The sequence below is a fragment of the Condylura cristata genome, unplaced genomic scaffold (genome assembly GCF_000260355.1).
Source record: "Condylura cristata isolate star-nosed mole 26May11 unplaced genomic scaffold, ConCri1.0 scaffold00015, whole genome shotgun sequence".
NCBI classification, from domain to species: domain Eukaryota; kingdom Metazoa; phylum Chordata; class Mammalia; order Eulipotyphla; family Talpidae; genus Condylura; species Condylura cristata.
In genome coordinates, this window is record NW_004567116.1 from 8,035,633 (window position 1) to 8,059,592 (window position 23,960).

At 43.8% G+C, this 23,960-nt stretch overlaps 1 protein-coding gene across 2 annotated transcripts in view; it reads left to right on the top strand.

The window, feature by feature from the left end:
* AGBL2 (ATP/GTP binding protein-like 2) overlaps positions 1 to 23,950 on the top strand; it is a 25,879-nt gene extending 1,929 nt beyond the window's left edge. Inside the window, exons 4-17 of one of the 2 annotated variants that reach the window (XM_012725748.1) lie at positions 539 to 673; positions 3,231 to 3,416; positions 3,735 to 3,842; positions 6,899 to 7,052; positions 8,620 to 9,402; positions 11,049 to 11,205; positions 12,126 to 12,252; positions 12,830 to 12,930; positions 15,193 to 15,323; positions 16,766 to 16,832; positions 18,311 to 18,436; positions 18,922 to 19,029; positions 21,601 to 21,690; positions 23,040 to 23,950. In XM_012725748.1, the coding sequence (XP_012581202.1) occupies positions 539 to 673; positions 3,231 to 3,416; positions 3,735 to 3,842; positions 6,899 to 7,052; positions 8,620 to 9,402; positions 11,049 to 11,205; positions 12,126 to 12,252; positions 12,830 to 12,930; positions 15,193 to 15,323; positions 16,766 to 16,832; positions 18,311 to 18,436; positions 18,922 to 19,029; positions 21,601 to 21,690; positions 23,040 to 23,213 (2,447 nt within the window). In that variant the 3' untranslated portion in view covers positions 23,214 to 23,950. The remainder of the gene's footprint in view (positions 1 to 538; positions 674 to 3,230; positions 3,417 to 3,734; positions 3,843 to 6,898; positions 7,053 to 8,619; positions 9,403 to 11,048; positions 11,206 to 12,125; positions 12,253 to 12,829; positions 12,931 to 15,192; positions 15,324 to 16,765; positions 16,833 to 18,310; positions 18,437 to 18,921; positions 19,030 to 21,600; positions 21,691 to 23,039) is intronic. The other variant, XM_012725749.1, reaches the window with a different exon arrangement.
* Positions 23,951 to 23,960: the final 10 nt, after the last annotated feature.

The window sequence follows — 23,960 nt, forward strand, 5'->3', positions numbered from 1 at the left end:
TATATATATAATATATACACACATACATTACCCTTTTTAAATTTTGATTTTCTGATGTTCCTGGTATTTAGAAATAAAATTAAGATTTTTACATTGATTTTATTTCTATCAACCTTCTTAACTTGCTCACTTGTAAGCGATTACTCATTTGTTGAACATCAGATTTCCAGTTTGCGAGGTTAGCAGAGGTCCCTGGCTTCAGGGTTCCCATTCTGAGTCCCTGCCTTCGCTTGATGGTAACTCTCCTGGGTGCTGGGTGCTTTCATAACTAGAAGGTCTTTCTGCCTCCCAAACCCTTTTTCTGTCCATTGTAGCATACTGCTTCTCAAGTCTCCTCACTGTAAAATTTAGAAAGTAATGTTTAACTCACATGCATTAGTATGTGAAAGCATTTTGTGTTTCTTGTGAAGACCATCAGTGGTTTGTGGTGACAAACATCCTGGTCATCTGAGTTGTAGCACTTTTGGGGTAGACCTTGAGGTTGGAAGTAGTGATGAGTCAGCCTCTCAGCAACTTCCATTAAATTTCTTCTTCTTAGCACAGAGAAGCAGTTTACCAAATTCTGCTAAGAGTCAGCATGTTTGGAAGAATAGTGCTCGATACCTGATGAGCGGCTCTTTCAGGGACAGGGATGACCTGTTACCAGACCCCCTGCAAAAGGAGAAGCTTCTTTGTGAGTAATCAGTGTATGTGACCCCAGAACCCTCACAGTCCCAAGCAACTCCTACAGGTGAGTTCAGGAGAGCTGGCCTAATGTGGGAGATGCCAAGAAATCAACGTCACTCAAAACTGTTCTGTCTAAACTACTTAGGATTGTAAAACTGAAATACCAAATATTCTAGATTACCTTCCTCCATCTTGTCAGAAAATTCATCAAGGCTTTTTAGTCACCAGTAGCACACAGTGATTTTTCATATGGTTTAAGACTCATATAGGAAACTAATTCCAACAAGCATAAGCAAAATGATTTCTCACGGGGACACAAGGTTCTTCTGGAACCTAAGGACAAGAATGCTCCCAGGACATAACTAACCAAGCATCAATCCACTTCTCTTTTCTCTTCCCCTCTCCCCATTCAAGCTACCATCATTTCTCACTATTCAAACAGTCTCAATACCAGTCTCCTGGCTGCTTTTCTTGCTCCACACTGCCCTCTCCCAGGGCATTTCCCATAAAGTTGTGTTCTTTTGCCATGTAAACCTGATTGCATCCCTTTGCTGCTTGAAACCTTAGAATGACACAGATCCAAAAGCCATAAGACAGTGATCATTTTACAGAAAAAAAAAAAAGCTAAAAAAAATAATAATTGCTTTGCATATAAAATATTATTATTAGGAACATAAAGGAAAAAAAGGGGATGCAAGGGAGAAAGTGTGACAAACCAAAGAGTTAATACCCATAGTGTAACAGCTCTTAGAAATTAATAAGTGGAAAATGACCAAATAGAAAATTGGGCAACAGACATGAACAAGCACTGAGTCTCCTCCTAGATGTAATATGATGAGCTTTGAGGTAAAAATTCATAAGGTAATTATTTACAATGGGACTGACAATCAAGGGTATGCATGTTTTCAGTCTAAAACATGATACCGCCAATTGCTTTCCAGAAAGTTTGGGCCTAGCAGGTTCTGAGTGTACCTGTTAGCTTACACCTTTGCCAGGGTAAGTGTGAAAATGTGAATGTGTTTTCTTGCCTATTAGTTAAAAAACTGTATCTTACTGTCATTTGACTTACATTTCTTAGAGTTGTGACTACAATGGAACAGCTTTACCATCTTTTCAAATAGCTATTGCCTATTCTTTAATCTCTTGCTAAGCAATGGGGAGATTTAGAGATGGAAATGCAGAGAGATAAAGCAGAGTTGGGGAGACGGGGGTAGAAAGGGAAGAAAGAAGAGCAGGAAAAAAAAGATCCCTCCAGCAAAAGACACCTCCTCGTTGCTCCTCCTAGGGTCTAGTAGTCCATCTTTACTGTGCATAGACGGAGAAAAGCTGTGAACAGAGCTACTTCCTTGTCCTTCTCCAGAAACTCCGAACTCCTTCCTGCTCTCTGCCCAGAGCTAGGAATGACTCACCCAGGACCTTTCTTCCCTCTTACTTTCATTTCTTTATATATATGTAATACACACACACACACACACATATATATACTTCTTCTCATTTCCTTTCTTTGTCTCTCTCCCTGAAAGTTTTTCTTCTCCTTCCTTTTTTCTCATTCTCTCTTCCCCAGAACTCCTCTCTGTCCCCCCCTCGCTCCTTCTTTGCCCTTCTCTTTTCCATCCTCTCTTTTTAAAGTCTCTCTGTACTTTAAATGGCTGTATGTTATAAACTTGAAATTGTTATTGTAGATGGCTTCACTGTGGTTAATAGGTATTTTCTTTAAGGTGTATTTATTTGGGGCCACCCTGGTGGCACATTGGGTTGGGACTCAGCACTGCACGCTGGTAGTGGCCGCTTCGGTGCAAGTTTGATCCCCCACCCTGGAGGTGACCCACATGGTGTGTCAGACCTCTTCTGACCCACCCTCTGCTCAGCAGTGTACTTTGTCAATCTGCCTGTGCTGCTCCCCACTCTGTCTCTGGTGAATCCTCTCACTGCTCCTGTACCTCTGGCCTGCACCCCAGTTCTGTATGTATAAATAAATAAATATTTTTTAAATAATAAAGAAAAGATTTAAATATGCATATGCATAAAATATTTATTTATTTATTTAAACTGGGGTACAGGCCAGAGATGCAGGGATGAGAGGATTCACCAGAGACAGATTGGGGAGCAGAACAAGCAGATTCACTGAAACATACTAGTATGCTGAGGGGAGCAGCAGGAAAACAAGAGAGGCCTGCTGTACCAAGTGAATTAGCTCCCTGGTGGGAGATTGTACTCATGCTGCAGTAGCTATAGATAGATTCATAGTGCTCTACCTGGGAGGCCCTGTGGTTAATAGTCTTATGTGCTCTTTACTAAAATGCAAAGGATGAATTAGATGTTCCCTTTCTCGTCCCTCTCTCTCTAAACAAAAATAATAAAACATTAGTTTTGTATTCATTTTATAATCCACTGGTGCAGTGTCTTAGACCCACACTATGTTTGAGTGAAGAAACGTCATGGAGTTACACATCCCTTTTGTATTTTAATGTACTGCCTAACGTTACTTAATTGTTAGAGCTAAGAAGCAAAGTTCCTGAGGAGGAAGAGGAAGAGCTTTCTCTCATTCCCTTTCCCTTTGACAGATTCCCTTATGCTGAGTTCGCCACCTCTTAAGAGCAGACAGCCTCTTCATGATGAGTTTGGTGAAGTAAACCCACGTCTTCGAGAACCCCGAGATCTTTTTGCCCTTTTCTCTGGCAGTGGGCCACTGCAGGCTCCAAGATGGCCGATAGAATGTGAGGTCATCAAAGAAAATATTCATCATATTGGTAAAGTGACTTGCATGTTGTGGTTGCTATTTGGGCAAATTTAATTACAAGATTTTACCATTTTCAGTCTTGCATAGTAAGGTATGGGCAGGATACCTTCAGCATCTGTTAGTTCAGCCTGGAATGATTAAGCTGTGATACACACTCAAGTCAAAAGTTACACCAGTATGTCATTAGAATGCTTCTGGGATTATGGAATGGGAAGGTTACTTTCTAAGAATATGTTTGGTGATGTAGTATGTATCTGGATGGGTGGGTAGATAGAAAGAAAGAAAGATAGATATTATTAATGTTTCACTTTTTTATATCTTCTTTCAGAGTGGGTTCCACCTCTTCCAGAATATTTTTATCAACCTACAGGAAATGAAAAAGTCCCAGAAATTGTCGGAGAATCAAGAGGCACAATTGTCTATCAGTTAAATTCAGGTATTGTCACTATACTAAACAATTAGTATAACAATGAGCAATTAATCATGAGAAATATATATGTATACTTTCTATAATATAATAAATGTGATTTTTAAATATCCATAGTGATTAATGATAAACTGTCTTTTCCAGATCAAATTAAATGGGAGCCTTAGTATGGTATAAATAGATTATAGCAATCTTGAATAACCAATCAAGCTTGAAAGTTTCGATTGTTTTTTTTTAATTCTGTTTTTTTTTTTTAATATTTATTTATTTATGCACACAGAACTGCCAGAGGTGCAGGGACAGTGAGTGGATTCACCAGAGACAGAGTTAGGGAACAGAACAGGCAGATTGACGATGTACACTGCTGAAGGGAGCAGTGGGTAGGCCAGGAAAGGTCTACTAAACCCTGTATGTCACCTCCCTGGCCATGTGGGTCACTTCCCTGGCTGGGGATCGAACTTGTGCTGAGGCTCTGTGACTAGCTTCATTGTGCTCTGCTTTAATCTATTGTGCCACCAGAGAGAGCCTTTCTTTTTTTTTTTTAATATATCTTTATTTATGCATATAGAAATGGGGTACAGGCCAGAGGTACAGGGGCAGTGAGAGGATTCACCAGAGACAGAATAGGGAACAGACTGAGGGGAGCAGTGGGCGGGCCAGGAGAGGTTTGCCACACCATGTGGGTCACCTCCCTAGCCAGGGATCGAACCCCTACTGCAGTGGCTGCTATAGCTTCATAGTGCTATGCTTTAACCTGTTGTGGCCCTCTAATCCCATTTTAAAATGACTTTGGCACTTCAGGAATGGGAGGACAGGCACTTAAGACCTAGTTGAGATAGAGAAGAAAGAGGTCATAACCAGAAAGTTTGGAGTGTATATAGTTACCTCCACAACTCATCACTGTTAACCCAGCCCTGACTTCATGACAGTCACAGAGGAAATTTCGTAATGATGAAATATTAGTTTCCAAAATAGCTCTTCTTAAGTCATCTTTTCACAGGGGGTAGATTTGGGTTATAAATAATAGGCTGCTCCTATACTTTCAGGAAATTCTGTTTTCCCTCATGTTGGCCTGGTTGCAGCTATTTCAATAAACCAGATGACCCTGAACTGACATTGCTTCATTGGAGCTATTCAGGGAAGCCCTGGGCTGAGAGCTGGCTGTCCTAACACGGCAGCTGTTAGGAGTTGTCCTGATTGTCCTGTCCCACACTTGTGGCAGTTGCTTTGTTCTTCAGGTCCCTGAGATTCATTTGGTGAATTGAATCCACCTAAATAGAGGACTGAAGGAGCAGAAAACAAGGAGATGGGGCTCCAGAGTTTGGGGAGTTTATTAGCTTTGGGGGCCCTGAAGCAGTTAATATACTTCTGTTAACAATTGAAAAAAAAAAAAAAGAAAAAGGCTTAGGTTTTTTTTTTGAGAAATGTTATGGATTGAGATTACTCAGTCTTTGTTTTCAAAGTTATCCCCAGAGTGATTGTGGGGAATTATCACTGTTACCTGAGAGACCTGAGAAGATAGTGGAATTCCTATATTGATGAACCTGCTTGCAGGCCTGCACTTTGGGGTTCCATGAAGAGATCGAGCCACTTAGGGCTTCTGCTTTTTTTTTTTTTTTTTTAAAGATTTATTTATTTGTTCATACAGAACTGGGGTACAGGCCAGAGGCTCAGGGGCAGCGAGAGGCTTCACCAGAGACAGAGTGGGGAGCAGAATAGGCAGATCTACAAAGTACACTGCTGAGGGGAGCAGCGGGCGGGTCGGAGAGGTCTGCCACGCCAAGTGGTCACCTCCGGGGCAGGCGGGAATAGAACTCATGCGGAAGAGGCTTTAGATTCTCAGTGCTGTGCTTTAACCCGCTGCGCCACCAGGGAGGGCCAGGCTTCTGCTTTTGATTGAACTTCGTTCTTTTGCTCCTGCTTCCTCCTCATGTGTGTGCAAGTTTGCTTCTTTAACTCACTTCTGTATGTGTTTGTTTTCTCCTTTGCTCTCATTTACTGCCCACAAGTAATGAACACTGATAAAATTGGACCCCACATAAAATTACTGTTTGTCTAATGCTGGCATCTATTGTGCAGCTTTGTTTTTATCAGCCATTTGCTGGTTGGTGGATGTTATTAACATCTGACAACATAATGCAGAAACTGAAACTGCAAAGTGAAGTTATCTTTGCAAGAGAGGCAGATTTTAAAAAATTAACGAATGTTAAAGTATTGTTTCGCTTACTTGCTAAGGCATTGATTTATAAGGATCTAGATATTTTTAGTCAGTTAACAGAGGAAATCAACAAAAGATTCTTCTGGACATACTGTGGCGTGTAGAGAAGGACTAAGGAAAACTTAAGAAGCGCTCAAATAGTTTTGCAAGAGTAGCTACAAATAACAGAAAATACCATATGGCACTCTTCCTAAATTTGTGTGAAAAAGTGCAGCCCCACCCACCAAAATCCATTGATTCTTTATCATTCCGAGGAGTCTGTGACTGTAACGTAAACTTTGTTAAAAGAGATAAATTTCATAATTGTTTCAGCTTCATTTTAGAGATAAAATTTCAGTTCTAACCCTTTCTTTTCACTAATTAACATGACATTTCGGTTCCCTTCATAGGCAGATTTACCCATGCCAACTCATCTCAAACTTTTATTTTTGTTATATTTACACCTGGGAGGTTTACCTGGCTTATTTTCTCTTTTTTGTTTTATCCTTTTATTCATAAACAGATAGGTGTTTTTTGAATTTTTTTGTAGAATTGCAATAAAATTGCAAATGTTTTCAGATGTGCCGTTTCTTGCCAACGTCCATGTAAACTGGGGTTTATGTGCACTATAAGCAGTGTTTAGATGTCATAGGAGCCATGCAGGCAAAGGAAGTGCTTTACCCACATAAAGGCCTTGAAGCCCTTGTTCAAAATTAAAAGTCTCAGCAGCAGGGACAATTGAAAAATCAAACAGTCATTGTTTTTTAACTTAGAATTGTGCTCAACACTTAATGAGGCTCAATAAAAATCAGCTGGATGAACGGATTCTGAGTGGAACCTGGCCTAAACATATCTCTCTTATCTGCAGTGCCAGCAGAAGGTGCCTATTTCACCAACTCCAGAGTGGGGGGCAAACGAGGAACTATCAAGGAACTCGCTGTCCCCTTGCAAGGACCAGAAGACAGTACTCTACTGTTTGAATCAAGGTTTGAGAGTGGGAATCTGCAAAAGGCTGTCCGAGTGTGAGTAGCAAAGGGGGATTTCTCAAGGGAATGATAATTAAGTGGCTGAAAGGTGTCTCAGGAATCAGAAGTTAGGCATATTTCTGCAAGACTGGGCTGATGGGAACTGATTTTGACAATGATGAAGTCAGGTGGGAGTAATAGTGACCTCTATTGTTGCCCAGAATAAAAATTATTTAAATCGTTTCATCTGAACTCATTTAAAATCTGCATTATTAAAAATACATAACAGGCCCTCCCTGGGGGCGCAGCGGGTTAAAGCACAACACTGAGAAGCTAAAGCCGCTTCTGCATGAGTTCTATTCCCGCCTGTCCCGGAGGTGACCACATGGCGTGGCAGACCTCTCCTGACCCGCCCACTGCTCCCCTCAGCAGTGTACTTCGTATATCTGCCTGTTCTGCTCCCCACTCTGTCTCTGGTGAAGCCTCTCACCGCCTCTGAGCCTCTAGCCTATACCCCAGTTCTGTGTGAACAAATAAATAAATCTTTAAAAAAAAATACATAACAATAAAAATTAAAGTCCTTTAATGATCGCCCCAGATAGAGCAATTGTTAACATTTGGGATATATGCACTCAATTTTCTGTGTGTGTATTTGTGTGTGAAAGAGAGATGTAATGTAGCCAGTAATATACCCTTTAAAATAGAATAAATGTATACATAACGCTTTTGCAAATTGCTTTTTTCCATTTCATAAATAATTGCAGGTGTTTCTGTGGCAGTCCCACAGATGGATGTCCTCATCTTTAATAGTGCATATTGCCCTTGTATAGGTCTTCCATATCTTATTTCCCCTGACCCCAACTGATGGAAAATTCAGAAGTTTACAACTGTCTTCTTAATGAGTTAGTAGAATTAACATCTGTATGGATTATGCTTTTAAGTAATTGTGGTTTTATAGGCTAAGTTCTGGAAGTAACATTGTTGGGGCAAAGCACTTGAGCACTTCAAGTATTGTTATTGTCAAACTGCCCTCCAATGTGATTTCTGAGGCCCCAAGAGTATCTGAAAGTGCCTGCTTCCTGGCATTGGAATATGGATGAGATAGAAGGAAATGATACTTTACTTGGCATGTTTTTAATTATGCATGTGAGTGAATATTTTCACTTTTTTCCTTGGCATTTCTAGTTTCCCTTCTACAAGTTAGTCCTGCTGATTTTCAACAAGTCAAGTACACTTCAGAAATGCCCCCCTTATCTTCAAACAATTAATGCCCAGAGGTGAAAATAGTATAGAAACTTTACGGGTCTCCTGCACATGGTGCTGTCCAGGATGTAGCGGGCAGCTCAGAGAGCTCTGACTTCACTGCTGGTCAGCATGTCATAGGGAACTGCATTGAAGTGGTTGGAACCCACCTAATAATCTCTCCTTTCCCCTAATAACCTCTTCCCCAGGTTCCTGTCAACCTGATAATATGGGTTGGGGAACTAGGGACATTAAAAATCTGTTTGATACAGCAGACTTTTCAATGGTAGTGAGACCTGTTTTTACCAGAGGATAGCTATTTTCCTTGATTTTTGAGGGGAGTGTGGAGTTACAGAGATATCTTCTGTTTTCTCCATTCTAGAGACACTTACGAATACGAGCTCACTTTGCGAAACGACCTCTACACAAACAAACACACTCAGTGGTTCTATTTTCGAGTTCAGAACACCAGAAAAGACGTCACCTATCGCTTCACTATTATCAATTTGCTAAAACCCAAGAGTCTGTACACTGTAGGGATGAAACCACTCATGTACTCCCAACTGGATGCAAAAGCCCACAGCGTCGGCTGGAGGAGAGCAGGAAATGAGATCAAGTACTATAAGAACCACAAGGATGATGGGCAGCAGCCTTTCTACTGTCTCACATGGACCATTCAATTCCCACATGAGCAAGACACTTGCTACTTTGCACACTTCTACCCGTACACATACACTGACTTGCAGTGCTACCTCCTGTCAGTGGCAAACAACCCTGTTCAATCGAAGTTCTGCAAACTTCGAACTCTGTGCCAGAGCCTCGCAGGAAATACCGTCTACCTGCTCACCATCACCAACCCATCGCGGACCCCCCAAGAAGCAGCTGCAAAGAAAGCTGTGGTCTTGAGCGCCAGAGTCCACCCGGGGGAAAGTAATGGCTCCTGGGTCATGAAAGGGTTTTTGGACTTCATCCTTAGCAACTCCCCAGATGCCCAACTTCTCAGAGATATCTTTGTCTTCAAAGTGGTTCCCATGTTAAATCCAGATGGAGTGATTGTGGGCAATTATAGGTGTTCATTGGCTGGAAGGGACTTGAACAGGCATTATAAGACCATTCTGAAGGAGTCTTTCCCTTGCATCTGGTACACCAGGAACATGATTAAGAGGTGAGATGCTTTACCTGCCAATCTTTCTCTGAATGCTGTGAGCACTGTCAGATGGGGTGTGAGGTCTCTTCAGATGTAGAAGTCAGTTGTGACTTTGGACATAGGTCTCTACCACTCTCTTTGCAGCCACATGGATCTGTTCATCTTCAAACTTAGATTATGTCCTATCATTGGGTTGAATAGGCAACATTTCACTAGAGGCATTTTAGTTGCAAGTGAAACAATTGAGCTGAAATGACCAAAAATCAGGCCCTCCCTGGTGGCGCAATGGGTTAGGACGTAGCACCGTAGGCTGACTGCAGCCACTTCAGTGTGAGTTCGATCCCCGGCCCCAAAGGTGACCACATGGCGTGGCAGACCTCTCCTGACCCACCCGCTGCTCCCCTCAGCGGTGTACTTCATCAGTCACTCTGTCCGCTCCCCACTCTGTCTCTAGTGAAGCCTCTCACTGCCCCTGTACCTCTGGCTTGTGCCCCAGTTCTGTATGAATAAATAAATAAATCTAAAAAAAAAAAAAAAGACCAGAAATCAGAGGAATAATTCATAGGTCTTCATGATGAGCCTTAGGTCATAAAAATAATACCTACCAATTAGTTCTTATATCTGAGGGGACAGGTAGTCTTTTTAGCACTTCGTATATATGACCCATTTCTTCACTTAGCCTGTGAGGTAGACACAGTTAGTAACCCTACTTTATATATGACTAGGAAATGAAGGCCTAGAAAGGCTAAGTAACTTGTCTAAGGTTATATAGCTAGTGTGTGGCATAGTAGATATTTGAACTCTAGCTCCACTGGTCTAAAATCTGAGTTCTTTATTACTGTTTTATATTGCCTCTCGTGAAGAAAGAATGATAAAGTGGTTAGCAATTTCCAGGCCTGTGTGAAACCAGTGGAAGGCTGTGAGGTAATAGTGCCATCTATAGCAGCATGTGAGTATGTGAAGGCACACCTAGCCTTGTGGCTGGAGAAGGGGCAGTCTGTGGAGCTGGTTGGCAAAATGGCGCAAGCATATGTTTGGACTTCAGGCCTTGGCCTGAGATTGATTTTGCTACTGGCTGGTTCCGTGGCCTTGGAAGGAATTAAACCTCTGCAGTAACTTCCTCATGTGTAGAATGTGGGTGAAGATGCCTGCCTCGGTGTCGCTGTGAGGATTAAATGTGATCATCTTATCTATTTTAGCATAGAACCCAACACATTGTTTCATCCAAACAGTCATCACCTTTCTCATCCTGTTGTCGTCATGATCAGGAGAAAACGCGTGCAAGGTTGAACAGGCATTCTGGGTAACCAGGAGACAAGAAGAGCTGAGCCGTGTAGGAAGTAGCCCTGGGAATTCAAGAAGCAAGGCTTTCTTTGGTGGTTCTTTTTCATCCCTGCAGTTGCAGCCCTCTCCCTCTTTCCTGAGATCTGCAGCAGGATGGGCTTTCTCTCAGTAAATAGTCTCCATTTATTAGTTTTCTCAAGGCGAGTGACATGTTACAGCATTGCCTGCCCTTGGGGAGGGAGTCCTCACAGAGCCATCAGGGGTTACAGCTTTCTTAGGAGAAAAGATACCCTTATGCCACATTTAAGAAGAGACTCCACAAGATCCTTGGCTGCTTGCATTTGGATGTCCACAGAGACCTTTGTTTGATCCCTCGACAGACTTCTTAAGGAAAGGGAGGTCCTCTTGTACTGCGACTTCCATGGCCACAGCCGGAAGAATAACATCTTCCTGTACGGTTGTAATAACAACGATCGCAAGTACTGGCTGCATGAGCGAGTCTTCCCTTTAATGCTAAGCAAAAACGCACCGGATAAGGTAAGCATGTGCAGTAATTTTCTGCCCACCAACTAAGGGAGAAGGGAACACATCCTTCGGTACCATTAGATTTGCCACTGTCTGTCATTTCATTGTCTTGGGTAAACCCCAACAACCTGAATTTCATGCATTTACAAAGATGTGATTAAGAATTATTTGGATGAACAGATAAACAAAATGCATATATCCACACAGTGGAATGTTATATGGCAATCAAAAAACTAAGCACAGAGGGCCTCCCTGGTGGCTGAAGAGGTTAAAGCGCGGCTCTGTGAAGTGATTCGCAGCCATGGCAGCATGAGTTCCATCCCCAACCAGGGAGCTGACCCACATGGTGCAGCAGACCTCTCCTGACCTGCCCCCTGCTCTCCTCAGCAGTGAATTTCAGTACAGCTGCCTGTTCTGCTCCCCATTCTGTTTCTGGTGAATCCTTTCATCCCCTGCTTCTCTGGCCTGTACCCCAATTCTGTATGCATAAATAAATAAACATTAAAACAAAAAGAAAGGTTGGCTAGTGCTATGACTACCAAATGAGCCAGCAGTGCCAAATAGGTGTTCTAGGCACTCCTGTCCTGCAGGATGTCCCTCGAGAAGGGATGGATGGGTTCATGAGCCAGGAAGTTTGGAAACCAGAATGCACTCCCTGCTCTGTGGAGGGCCACCATCCAGGAAGAGGAAAATTTCCTCAGGGCTGTAGAGGGAGCCTGTTTACTGCTGCTAACCCTTCATCTCCCTGGCTAACATGACTGCAGAACCTCCTCTTCCTCTGTAGTCCCTATTGTCATCCCTTAGAGTTAGTATTTTATGGAACAGTACTTTGGGAAATAGCATGCAGACCCCAGCAGGTATCACATTAATGACTTTTAGATTTCTTACATTTGCCATGTTTTGATTAACAGAGGGTTTTGATTTCTCTTTAGTTCTCTTTTCGGAGTTGTAATTTTAAGGTCCAAAAGTGCAAAGAAGGAACAGGGCGCGTTGTGATGTGGCGGATGGGCATCCTTAACAGCTACACCATCGAGGCTACCTTTGGCGGGTCCACGCTGGGTAAGCTGCCTTTCGTACATCGTAGGCTGGGCTGGCGCTGGAAAGCCAAGCCACGCACTGCAGAGGTGAAGTCTCGAATACTGGGAAGATGAGTGACCTAGGGGATTATCCTAAAATCTGTACCCTATGACTATCCAAAATCTGTGTGAAAATGTAATACTCAGTGGAGCAGGATATATAATAATTGTACAAGACCTAGAATTAGGTAGATCTGTGTTTGACTTTCAGTTCCATTAATGGGTTGTATGACCTGGGTAAGTTACTGAGCTTCTGTGACTGTATTGTCCTGTAACTGTCAATAATAATAGTAATTGGATTATTGGCACTGCTTCCTGAGACAGCACATGGGAAGCTCTGGGCCTTGTGCCTGTCACCAAGTAAAACCTCCCAGCCAACCTCCGTGACTGTAATCAGTGTTTTCATTGTCAAAGATTCTTAGGAACCAAAGTAAAACTCTGAGAGAGACGCCATCCAAAAGCATAATATTCTAGACTCAGCGGTAGTATTTTTAAAGAGTCATAAATTAGATTTACACTTGTTTATTAAGACTAAGAAGTGTTTATGGACTTCTTTCCAGGCAATAAAAGAGACACTCACTTTACCACTGAGGATCTCCAGTCCCTGGGTTATCACGTCTGTGACACCCTCCTGGATTTCTGCGATCCTGACCGAACCAAGGTAAAAACGACAATTAGAGAAATGCAGCAAAGCTAGTGAGGTCAGTTTCACCGAGGTCCAATGTCAGACCAGTGGGGTTATGGGTGCCCTGTTTTTCTTAATATTTTTCTGGAGTTTTTAATATTTAAGAAAAGAAGAAAGCCCCCAGCGTGCACACTCTAAGGAAATGGTAAGACTGCTTCCCTCCCAGGAAGGCAGAAGCCTCCCGGGCTTCCCCTCACTGTCCTCCCTTTTGGGCTCGCTCCTGGCAGCACCAGCTCTGCCTTCCCTTCCTCCTCTTTCAGGTGACTCCATCCTCCTTCCTCCCCAGCTCTAACCCTGCCCTCTGCCCTGCTGGCCTCCCTGGCTGCCTCCGAGGGATTGCCTCACTAAGGACCCTTTCTTTCAGTGTTTGCTTCTTCCTCCATCTCCTCAACTGCAAATGTCCTCAAGCTGCCCCGCCTTAAAATCAGCAAGGTTTCCTTTGCCCTCGTTTCTCCAGCACAGTACAACTCTCTCCCTTCATCACTCAACTTCTTCTTTTTTTTTTTTTTTTTGTAAAGATTTATTTATTTGTGCATACAGAACTGGGGTACAGGCCAGAGGCTCATGGGTGGCGAGAGGCTTCACCAGAGACAGAGTGGGGAGCAGAACAGGCAGATCAAGGAAGTACACTGCTGAGGGGAGCAGCGGGCGGGTCAGGAGAGGTCTGCCGCGCCATGTGGTCTCCTCCGGGGCAGGCGGGAATCGAACTCATGCGGAAGTGGCTTAAGCTTCTCAGTGCTGTGCTTTAACCCGCTGTGCCACCAGGGAGGGCCCATCATCACTCAACTTCTTAAGAGGGAATTTGGGGTTCAGGAAGTAAGAGGAGGTTGGTAAAAACGTATAAGCTCTTAGTTACAAGATGAGTAGGAAGCAGGGTGAGAGTGTGTGAACGGGGCGATGGTGAATGGTACAGACCTTTGGTGGTGCGTGCTGTGGTGTGTACATGCCAAGGTACAGGGCTGTTCTGCAATGATGCAGCGTAAACCAACGTTACCACAAGAAAACTTTAGTTTAAATAAAAATACAAATGAGGTCTGAGCGTCTGATGTATAACACAGTGACTATAGTTGGTAATATTGTTTCATGTAATTGAAATTTGCTGAGAGTAGAACTTAAATGTCCTCACAAAGAATCTATGAGGTGAGAAATACTTTGATTAAGCTGGTGGGGGAAATCCTTTCACAATGTACCTCTCTAAGTCATCACGTGGTATACACTATCTTTTGTCAGTTATACCTCAATAAAGCTGGAAAGAAATGTTTTTTAAAAAAGGGAACCTGTACTTATGGCCTCTAACTTATTCTTTCTTTCCTTCCCCTTCATATATGTTGACCCTGGGAACTGCTTAATGAAAAATATTTAAAATATTGTTCACTTGGCACAATAAATTGTGTTTGTCGTGAGCTAAAATATGAACAACCCCATTCTTTTTTTTTAAGATTTATTTATGCATATAAAAATGGGGTACAGGTCAGAGTTGCGGGGGGGTAAGAAGATTCACCCGAGACAGAGTGGGGAAGTAGAACAGGCAGAACTGAAGAAGTACACTGCTGAGGGGAGCAGCAGGCCCTGAGAAGTCTGCTGCACCATGTGGATCACCCCGGGGGGCGGGGATCAAAGGCTGAAGTGGCTTTAGCTTCTTAGTGCTGTGCTTTAACCTGATGCGCCACCAGGGAAGACCCTCTTCTTTTTTTTTTTTTATGATTTATTTATTTATGCATATAGAAATGGAGTACAGGCCAGAGTTGCAGGGGCGTGGGAGGATTCACCATAGACAGAGTGGGGAGCAGAACAGGCCGACTGATGAAGTCCACTAGTCCACTGCTGAGGGGAGCAGCAGGTGAGGCTGGAGAGGTCTGCTGCACCACGGGGTCACCTCCCTGGCCTGGAATCGAACTCACACTGAAGCGGCTGAAGCTAGCTTGCACCACCTAACTTGTTGCACCACCAGGCTGCATCACTACTCAAAAACATAACAAAGTTCAGGTCATTGCAGTGTTCAAGATGTTTATTATTGGCTATAGTCAGAGAAAAGTGACTAAGATACTAAAGTGCTTTAAAAAAACACTTGTTTCTACAGCTAATGTAATTTATTAAAGTTTTTAACAGCAGAGGTTATAACTTAGCCATGTGTGTGTCACAGTATCAAAAAAAATTATGTCCTTTCAACATATACTTAATATTAGAAATAAATACATGAATAATCATAAGTGGTGTTTTGTTTATTTTACTTCACAGTTCATGCAGTGTTTAGCAGAGCTTAATGAGTTCTTACAACGGGAAATCCATAAGAAATTAAGTGAACTTGGACAAGATATGGATTTAGAAGGAAGTTGGAGTGATATCTCTTTGTCTGATATTGAATCCAGGTAACAGATTTCATTTCAAATAAAAACCACAGAAGTTCAATTCTTAAATATATATGTGGGATATGTGGGGGGGATTATAAAGAGCAACTATCTATCTATTTTTGTTTGCTCTTTGGGGGGAGGTGTTGGTTTCATTTTAGATCTCAGGTACAATATATTAAATATGCTTTAAATCATTACACATTTAAATATCATTTTTCCTCCAGCAAGTATGTGCTGAATATCTGTTTTTTTCTAGGAAACAGAAAGGGTTAGGGAGCTGAGTCAACAGCCCATGTAAGATCTTGAGGCCATTGGGAAACCTTTGTCTTTTACTCGAGGAGAGGCGAAAGGTTTCAAGCTTTTGAAAGGTTTTAAGCAGAGAAGCTTCATGGTTCTAGGTTGGCAGGAACACTCTGTTCCCTGTGTAAAAAGCTGATTGTGAAGTGGAAAGGTTTCTGCAGGGAGACTCATTAGGAGACCCAGCAGTGATCCAGGTGAAAGGTGAAGGTGGCTTGGCTCAGAGAAAGGGGTGGTGGGGGAGGTGGCTCCAGTGGGTGCATTTAGGTTAACTTTTTCAGTAGACGTCTGGGGGAAGATGCTGAAGAGACAGTGGGTAACGAGTCTGGGGCCCAGTAGAGACCCCGACTGGAAAAAGCCATCGCTGCAGAGATGACATTTGAGCCTTAAGACTGAAGAAGATCCCAGGGGAGAAAGTGCAGTGAGAATAAAGGCCAAGTCTGACCAGGCACCACAAATTCTCAAGAGGACAGAGAGATGGGGGGAAGCAGCAAATGAGACTAAGAAGGGAACAGTGAAGCCAAGAGAAAGCCAGGGATCGTGTCAGTCCTCTGGTGTGCTGTCAGATAAACACCTGAGACCCTGTTGCGGCCTGGGATCTAGCCACAGATTCTTCCAGGCCTCCACACTCACCCTCTCACATGCCGCTATAGCCACATTGACTCTACCCTCCCTCAGACTTGCCTCACCTGGCCCAGGGCCTTTGCAGTCATAGTTCCAGCGGCCTGGAATGCTCTTTCTCCAGATGGTTGTGTGGCTGATTCCTTAACTGTCAGAATTTTGCTTAAACATCAGTTTTATCGTGGCCTACCCTCTGGGCCCGCACGCTGCAGCTTACCCCTTCCCTTCTGCCTCCTGCCAGTCCCCATCCCGCTCAGATGCTCTCCTTTTCACAGTAACGTTTATCTCCTTCTGTCATCTAACTTCACTCATGCCTTTACTGTGTCTATTTCTCATTGTCAAGCTCCCCTACTAGAATATAGTTTCTACAAGGGCATGTTGTAGATGTCCAGCATAAATGCGTGAGTTGTACTTGCTAGGAATTCTTAGTAATTGAAACAGACGACGAAGGTAGACCAGATAGCAACCCACGTGCAGGTCTGGGACTGTTCCACGTCTGTGGTGTAACAGGTGTGCCCTTTCTTCTCTCCTTTCGGAAACAGCACCAGTGGTTCTGACAGCTCCCTCTCAGATGGCCTCCCGATTCACCTGCTGAACATAGCTGATGAGGTGAGGTTCGTACTCTCTTTTACCCGGGAAATAGCAATTGGGTAATTTGATGGAATTTTCCAGCTGTTTTAAGATCTGCAGAAAATATAGCAATAATGTCCTAATTGGTTACCCTCCCGGGAAACTTTCATTTTTGTCCTTGATAACTTTGTTTTTAAAATCAGGAGTGGGGTAGGGTAGGAGGGGGCAGAGATTAACTTTGGTCCTTTCTTTGAGAAAAGAAAGTTCAACTAAAAGTAAAAACCATGTTAAGTCATTTAAGTTGCTTTTTTCATGTAGTACATTTTTTAAACTTCTATATATTAAGTAATCTTTTTGTTCCATTTGTTCATACACTTTTTCTTTTTTTTAAGATTTATTGATTTGTGCGTACAGAACTGGGATACAGGCCAGAAGTGCAAGGACAGTGAAATGATTCACCAGAGACAGAGCAGGACAGGCAGTTCAATGAAGTACACTGCTGAGGGGAGCAGTGGGCAAGACAGAAGAGGTCTGCTGCGCCCTGTGGGTCAGCTCAGGGGCCGGGGATGGAACTCAGCACTGAAGCGGCTGCAGAGCTTGCAGTGCTGCACTTTAACCCACTGAGCCACCAGGGAGGGCTATACACTTTTTCTTAGCAAGATATTGTAAGAGAATTGGTAACAATAAAGTATGTGTTGTGGTTTATAGTGAACATGAGTTCCTGCATTAAGAAGTGTCTCTGGGGCCCTCCCTGGTGGCGCAGCGGGTTAAAGTGCAGCACTAAGAAGCTAAAGTCACTTCCACATGAGTTCCATCCCCGTCTGCCCCGGAGGTGACCACATGGTGCAGCAGATGTCTGCTGACCCGCCGGCTGCTCCCCTCAGCAGTGTACTTAGTCGATCTGCCTGTTCTGCTCCCCACTCTGTTCCTGGTGAATCCTCTTACTGCCCCTGCACCTCTGCCCTGGGCCCCAGTTCTGTATGCATAAATAAATAAATCCTTTTAAAAAAAGTGTCTTTCATGGCATGAGATTATGTCTGTGTCAAGGAGGAAGCCGGCTAGATCAGCCTGAACCCTGTGTCTTCAGCTGGATTTACAGCATCACCAGTATAAGCTTCATACCTCAGAAACCTAAAATTAGACCTGAGTTTCCTTTGCTTAATCATCAAAGCCACCTGTGGTAACAATCAAGCCACACATCTAATGCGAGGCACTATCAACCTGACATTATGGCCACATGTGGGCTGGTTTCCTCTTGTAAATCACAGCTATTTGCTTATTAGGACAGGGACTGTGGGGGGGCAGTGTGTCTGTAATGGTGGGGCCTGAGGGGTATTGAATGGGAAGTGACCTCAGTAAAAAGCTCGTGAACGCTGTTCTCCCAGCAAAAGGCAGTTCGGCACCGTGAGGCCTGCACACGGGGTCAGCCCTTGTGCCCCAAGTGTTGTGTGAAGACTCCACAGGCAGGGGTGCTCTGAACTCCTCACCGACTAGTTTTTCTATTCTTTCTGAAACAGTTGAATCAGAAGAAGAAGATGTACAAGAAGAAAAGAAAGAAGCCACTTCAGACTAGGAAACAACGCAATGTACAATATCAGAAAAATAATTTGATGCAGAGGTTAAAGTTATCGGAAGACACCCCGGTAAGAAAACTCTGCTGCCTACTTTTATCCACTTACAAATTATCCCATGGAAGGCGTGGAACAAGAAGCTACCGTCGACTCTAAACCAGAAAGGGAGGAGGGGCTGGAGCGCTCTCTGCTTTGGCTTCCCGGCCCCGGGTACGTGACTCCTCTGGGCAGACTGCAGCCTCGGCCGCTGGTCCTGCATGCCACGTGTGGACTTCACTGAGTCTGGCTTTCCTGACAGAGGAGGTGATTGTGGAAAAGTGGTGGCTGGAGCTAGTCTGGAGTGGCACGATGAGGCCCAGTGCAGGCTGAGAACATTTGGGGGTGTTCCTTCCCAATCTTCCTCCCAACTCCTCCACCCAGGCCATCGCCCTGCTTTCTAAAGATGAAAATGCTTTCAGGCCTGGGAGTTTTACTGTTGGGTAAAGTGGGTCAATTATGAGTATATTGACTGCAGTGGATCAATTGAAAAATACTCTCTTTGCACTCAATCCTTTTAGGAAAGGGCAGGGTTCGCTTCTACTCTGCAAAAGCAGCCTACCTTTTTCAGAAATTCAGAGAATGCCAGTTCTTCAACAGTGAAATATGAAAGACCAAGACTGAATGAGGTAGTATTTTTGCTTGACTTTTTTTTTACTCATTCATGAAAAGCTTATTAAACTTTTTTGTAATATTCAATATACCATGTGATAAATTGATATACCTACATATTTGGAAGGGTTGCTGGCCTTGGATAAATTAACACAGCCATTACCTCATATGTGTACCTTTTTTCCCCCCTTTTGGTGAAAACACTTCCCCCCAAGTTCCACTCAGCAAAGTTTACTAATACAACACAGTATTATCAGCTACAGCGCCATGTCAGACATTGACTCCACAGCTTACTCATCTCATAGCTGAGAGTTGTTATCCTTTTCCCATTCTCTCCCTTCTTCTCTCACCTCTTGCAAGGCCTCTAGTGGCCACCATTCTTTTTTTTTTTTTTTTTAAGATTTATTTATTTATGCATACAAGAACTGGGATGTGGGCCAGAGGTGTGGGGGGTGAGAGGATTTGCCAGAGACAGAGTAGGGAGCAGAGCAAGCAGATGTACTGAAATATACTGCTGAGGGGAGCAGCAAGCGGGTCAGGAGAGGTCTGCTGCTCCCTGGCCGGATGTTGCAATGGCTTCATAGTGCTGTGCTTTAACCCACTGTGCCATGAGGGAGGGCCCTGTTGGCCACCATTCTTGTCTCTGTTTAAGGTTCCACAGATAAGTGACACCAGGTAGGCACTGTTTGCTCTTCTCCGGCTGGTGTGTGTCGCTTAGTGTGGTGCCCTCTAGGTTCATCCACACTCACATATGGCAAGATGGCGTATACCACGTTGTGCACAAATGCTACCTGCCACTCCAGGGATCGCCTTTCCATCGTGTTGGGTGGTTTCCTTTGCTGTGCAGAAAAGTCTGATGTAGTAATTTGAAAAGTTACCTCTTGTTTATTTTTGCTTTTGTCGCTTTTGACATCAAATTCAAAAGGTCCATGCCGAGGCCACTGTCAAAGAGTTTGCCACCTATGTTTCATGGTTTCAGGTCTTTAAGTTTTTAGACTTTATGTATGACTCGTGATATAAAGTGAGGTGTAATTTCATTCGTTTGCATGTGGAATCCAGTTTTCCCAACACCATTAGCTGAAGGGACTAGCTTTCCCTCCATTATATGTTCGTGGTTCTTCAGTAGAAAACTAATTGACCATTTATGTGCAGGTTTATTTTCGAGCTTTGATTCTGCTCCACCCTAACTATCACACAGATTCAGTGACTTTTCCATCTAGCACTTCTCTCCCAACTGGGTGAAAAATGCAACAGCCAGCTATATCAGCCTTGTCAGTCAGTGCCCCCGGGAGCAGGGGGACATTAAAATTAGAGGGGACACTGTCTCGGTGAGACATCCCTGAAATCTGATGTCAGCTGTTGGTGAATTGTGATTTCATACTCGGAACAGAACAACAGGCTGCCTCACCACCCATCTATCCAACCAGGTCATGCGTAACCCACGTGCGGGGCTCTTTCGTGGCACAGGGTATGCAGCACTGTCAGGTCATTGAACAGAGCCCTAAGCCCTGCCTCCAGGGGCCTTAGAGCCCAGTGGGGGTTTTCACAGGTAAGCAGGAAATTACCTCACAGGGACAGGGTAGAATGCAGGGGGCACACCGGAGACGCACCCAACCAACTTTTGGCACATTGGAGTTTTGTTTTGCTTTGTTTTGACACACCAGAATTTTGTGGCTTTAAAAGCCTTGATTCTTTTATTTGTGAAAATATGTTTTGGTATAATGGTAGCTGATTCTTAGTGGTAGGGTGCAGAATGAGCCCTCCTCATGTGGCATGCGATCCTGTTGTGAAAGCTACCCAGTGGCTACCAGCATTGGGGTCTCTCTGCATTATACTACAGAATCCCCCCAGAGCACACCCATCTCTATTCAGTATTAAAGGCTGTTTGAGATGGGCCCTCCCTGGTAGTGCAACAGGTTAAAGCCCAGCACTATGAAGCTAAGGCAACCACTGTAGCACGAGTTCGATCTCCAGACAGGGAGCTGCAGACATGGCACATGTCCAGACATGGCACAGCAGACCTCTCCTGACCCGCCCACTGCTCCCCTCAGCATTATATTTCAGTACATCTGCCTTTTCTGCTCCCCACTCTGTCTCAGGTGAATCCTCTCACTCCTTGTACCTCTGGCCTGTACTCCAGTTCTGTATGCATAAGTAAATAAATCTTTTTAAAAACTAAGAAATAAAGGCTATTTGAGGTTAGTGTAATTGTGGGATGGGCACACGCTTTAACGTCTGTCTTGAATTCTAATATAGCCCCCCTTTGTAATATCCTTTGAGTTACTCAACCAGCCAGGACTGTCTTTCTGTATCTGAATATTGGGATGAAATCTATGTCATTATAGGTTGCTGTGAGAAATGGATGTGAAGTCCTACTGGTAAAGTACCTGGCAGAAGGCAGCACTCAACAAGTGCTAGTTTTCTCCTTTGCTTTGAATTAGGATTCACTTTTGTCCGGCCTCTCTTTGTGTGTTAAGGACCACAGTACATTGACATGCATGGGTAGCAGACATCCAGGCGACGTGCACTTTACATAATCACTCTTGTCCAAATGGAAAATTTAGTGAGAATGTATTCATTTATTTTAGTCACAGTTAAATGGAAGAGAAAAAGGTACCTCCTTGGACCCATCAAAAATGACTGCCTTCATTCTGACTGAGAATAAAGAGAGTATGCAGGTATTCCTCTTAATATCTACATATATGTATATGTATCTGCAATTAGTTTTGTTTGGTTTTCAAATATGTTGCGTGATTTGGAGGGTGGTGACCCACAATCCTCACAGTTTCTTGAACTTTTTCTGGGCAGGCAAAGATCTAAGTAGCTTGCACCCACACACACAGCCCACAAGGTCCTTCAGGACCAGAGGATGTCCACTGTGCTAAAAAGCTGTCCACAGGGAATGAGCAGCCAATTCACTACTTTGTAACTCAGTGGCAAGATTTCAGGTAAAACAGTGATATGAGTAATGCCCTGGGGCATACCAGCTGCAAGGAGTGTTGCCATGTGAGGCATGCCATGTCCAGGGTAGGGATGACTGGTCACTACGCAGGCTTGTGAGTAACTTGCTTCTTTCAAAGAGTAAGTTAAAATGAATCCATAGTTATCACTGTCACAACAGCTCTCTTGCTTTTGCGCTTGTGTATTCTTTCCTGAGAGGGATGAAAGAGAGATGGAGAAATAGAAGCTATTTCAAACAGCCCTGGTACATCTGTGGGGGACTGTCGCTCTCTTGTGTCGTGATGGAACTGTGAGCTGCTGGCTCACTGGAGGTGTGCCAGATGGAGCATGGACCGCTTTCCACAGTGAAGTCCCTGCTGCTTTCCCAAGTTCATGGTTTATGTTCTCACCTCTACCATGGAGAACCCACTACGGAAAGCATGCCTCTCCCTCAGGCACTGGTCCTCCAGGGGAGCCCATCCACCAGGGCATAAGGGAAGGTGGAGAGCAAGGAAAAGAGAAGTTTAAATAAAATCAGATTTCTGTCCTGACTGACTGATAATTGATGAACTCGTCCTTTGTCCTCTTTCAGCATTCACTGAAAGAAGCCTGTGGGTGGCTAACCCGAATTTCACAGTTGAAATGTGCTGCTAAGCTCTATCAGTTAGACCCATTGTAGCAGATGCATATCATCCAAACCTCTGCCTTTACTTCACTCTCTTCATATTTCTAGGGTAACCTCTCTCCAGTAGAAGCATTTAGTTTCCATGGCATGTCAGAAAGCGGAGTTGAAAAGTGGGGCAGTCTCCCACCTAGAGAGATCAAATTCTTCTCTTCTTTTGTATAATGTTCCCAGACAGCTTATAAAATACAGTCCCTGAACTTCTCAGGACAATTAAAATATTGCCTGTGGACCTTTCTTTGTCTGAGGGGCTGGGACAAATGCTTAATTCACTTCTGCCTGTAACATCACTACTTTGGTAAGTGGGGGAAATGCAGAAACTTCTTGCTAACTCTTGTAAAGCCAACTATAGCTTTAGCACTTGCAACATAAACTAGATTCAACTTTGCTATCTTGTTTGCACAGAGAGAGAAGCCAGGATTTCCATTATCATGTTCTCCAAAGAGAAACACGAACACCAGTCAAAAGCCAGCTCCATCGATGAAGCCAAACTGGTCCCGGCACAAATATCCGGTCACCAAGAGAGCCCGCGCTCCCACGGCCCAATACCCGTCCTTGCACGTGTTCACCTACCCCTAGGCTGCTAGTCCCATGCTCACAGGCCTTTCTGGGCGTGTCTGGGGTTCGATGCATTTGGGGGGCGTGTGTCCACTGGGCTCCAGTCTTACAATGCGCTTACACAAGGGATGCAGACCTCCTGAGTTTATTTTTTCATAAAATGAAAATTTACAAAAGCTTTATATAATTGAAATTGAAAGTTGTGCTCCAGAAATTATAGCACAGCTCTACCTCTTTTTGCTCATTAGACAGTGTCAGTTTATGAGCAAATCAGTTTTAAAAGATCAACTCGAATTTAAACATATTCTGAGCATGTCCTATGTTAAAGTCTTTGGGGCCCAAGCTTTGTAAGGAGGAATGGTGGCTCAGACTGTTGTGTATCAGGTTTGCAGGGATGGGGGTGGGGGGGCAAGGTGTTCCCACAAGGAGAAGACAATTCATATAGCCAGAATTTAATGTTTGTATGTTATTATGTTCAACTGGGTTATGTACGTTTTTTAAACTATTAAAAATCTTTCTCTGTAACCAGTTGTTTCTTTTGAAGGTTTAACTGGAGAGTTAAATGTACAGATAGTTTCTATTTTCTCTCCCCATGAGCACAGTCTGCTGTCTCCAGGCTGTTCTGTCAGCCTACTAAGGTCCTGCTGAGGGAGAAAGGGACTTCCCCTTTCTCCCAGCACACTGGCGAGCAAGCTTCCTGCCTGCTATTCATGAGCGCTTTTAAGCTTTTCCAGCCATCACCACTGACTGATAAGAACCACTCTGGGA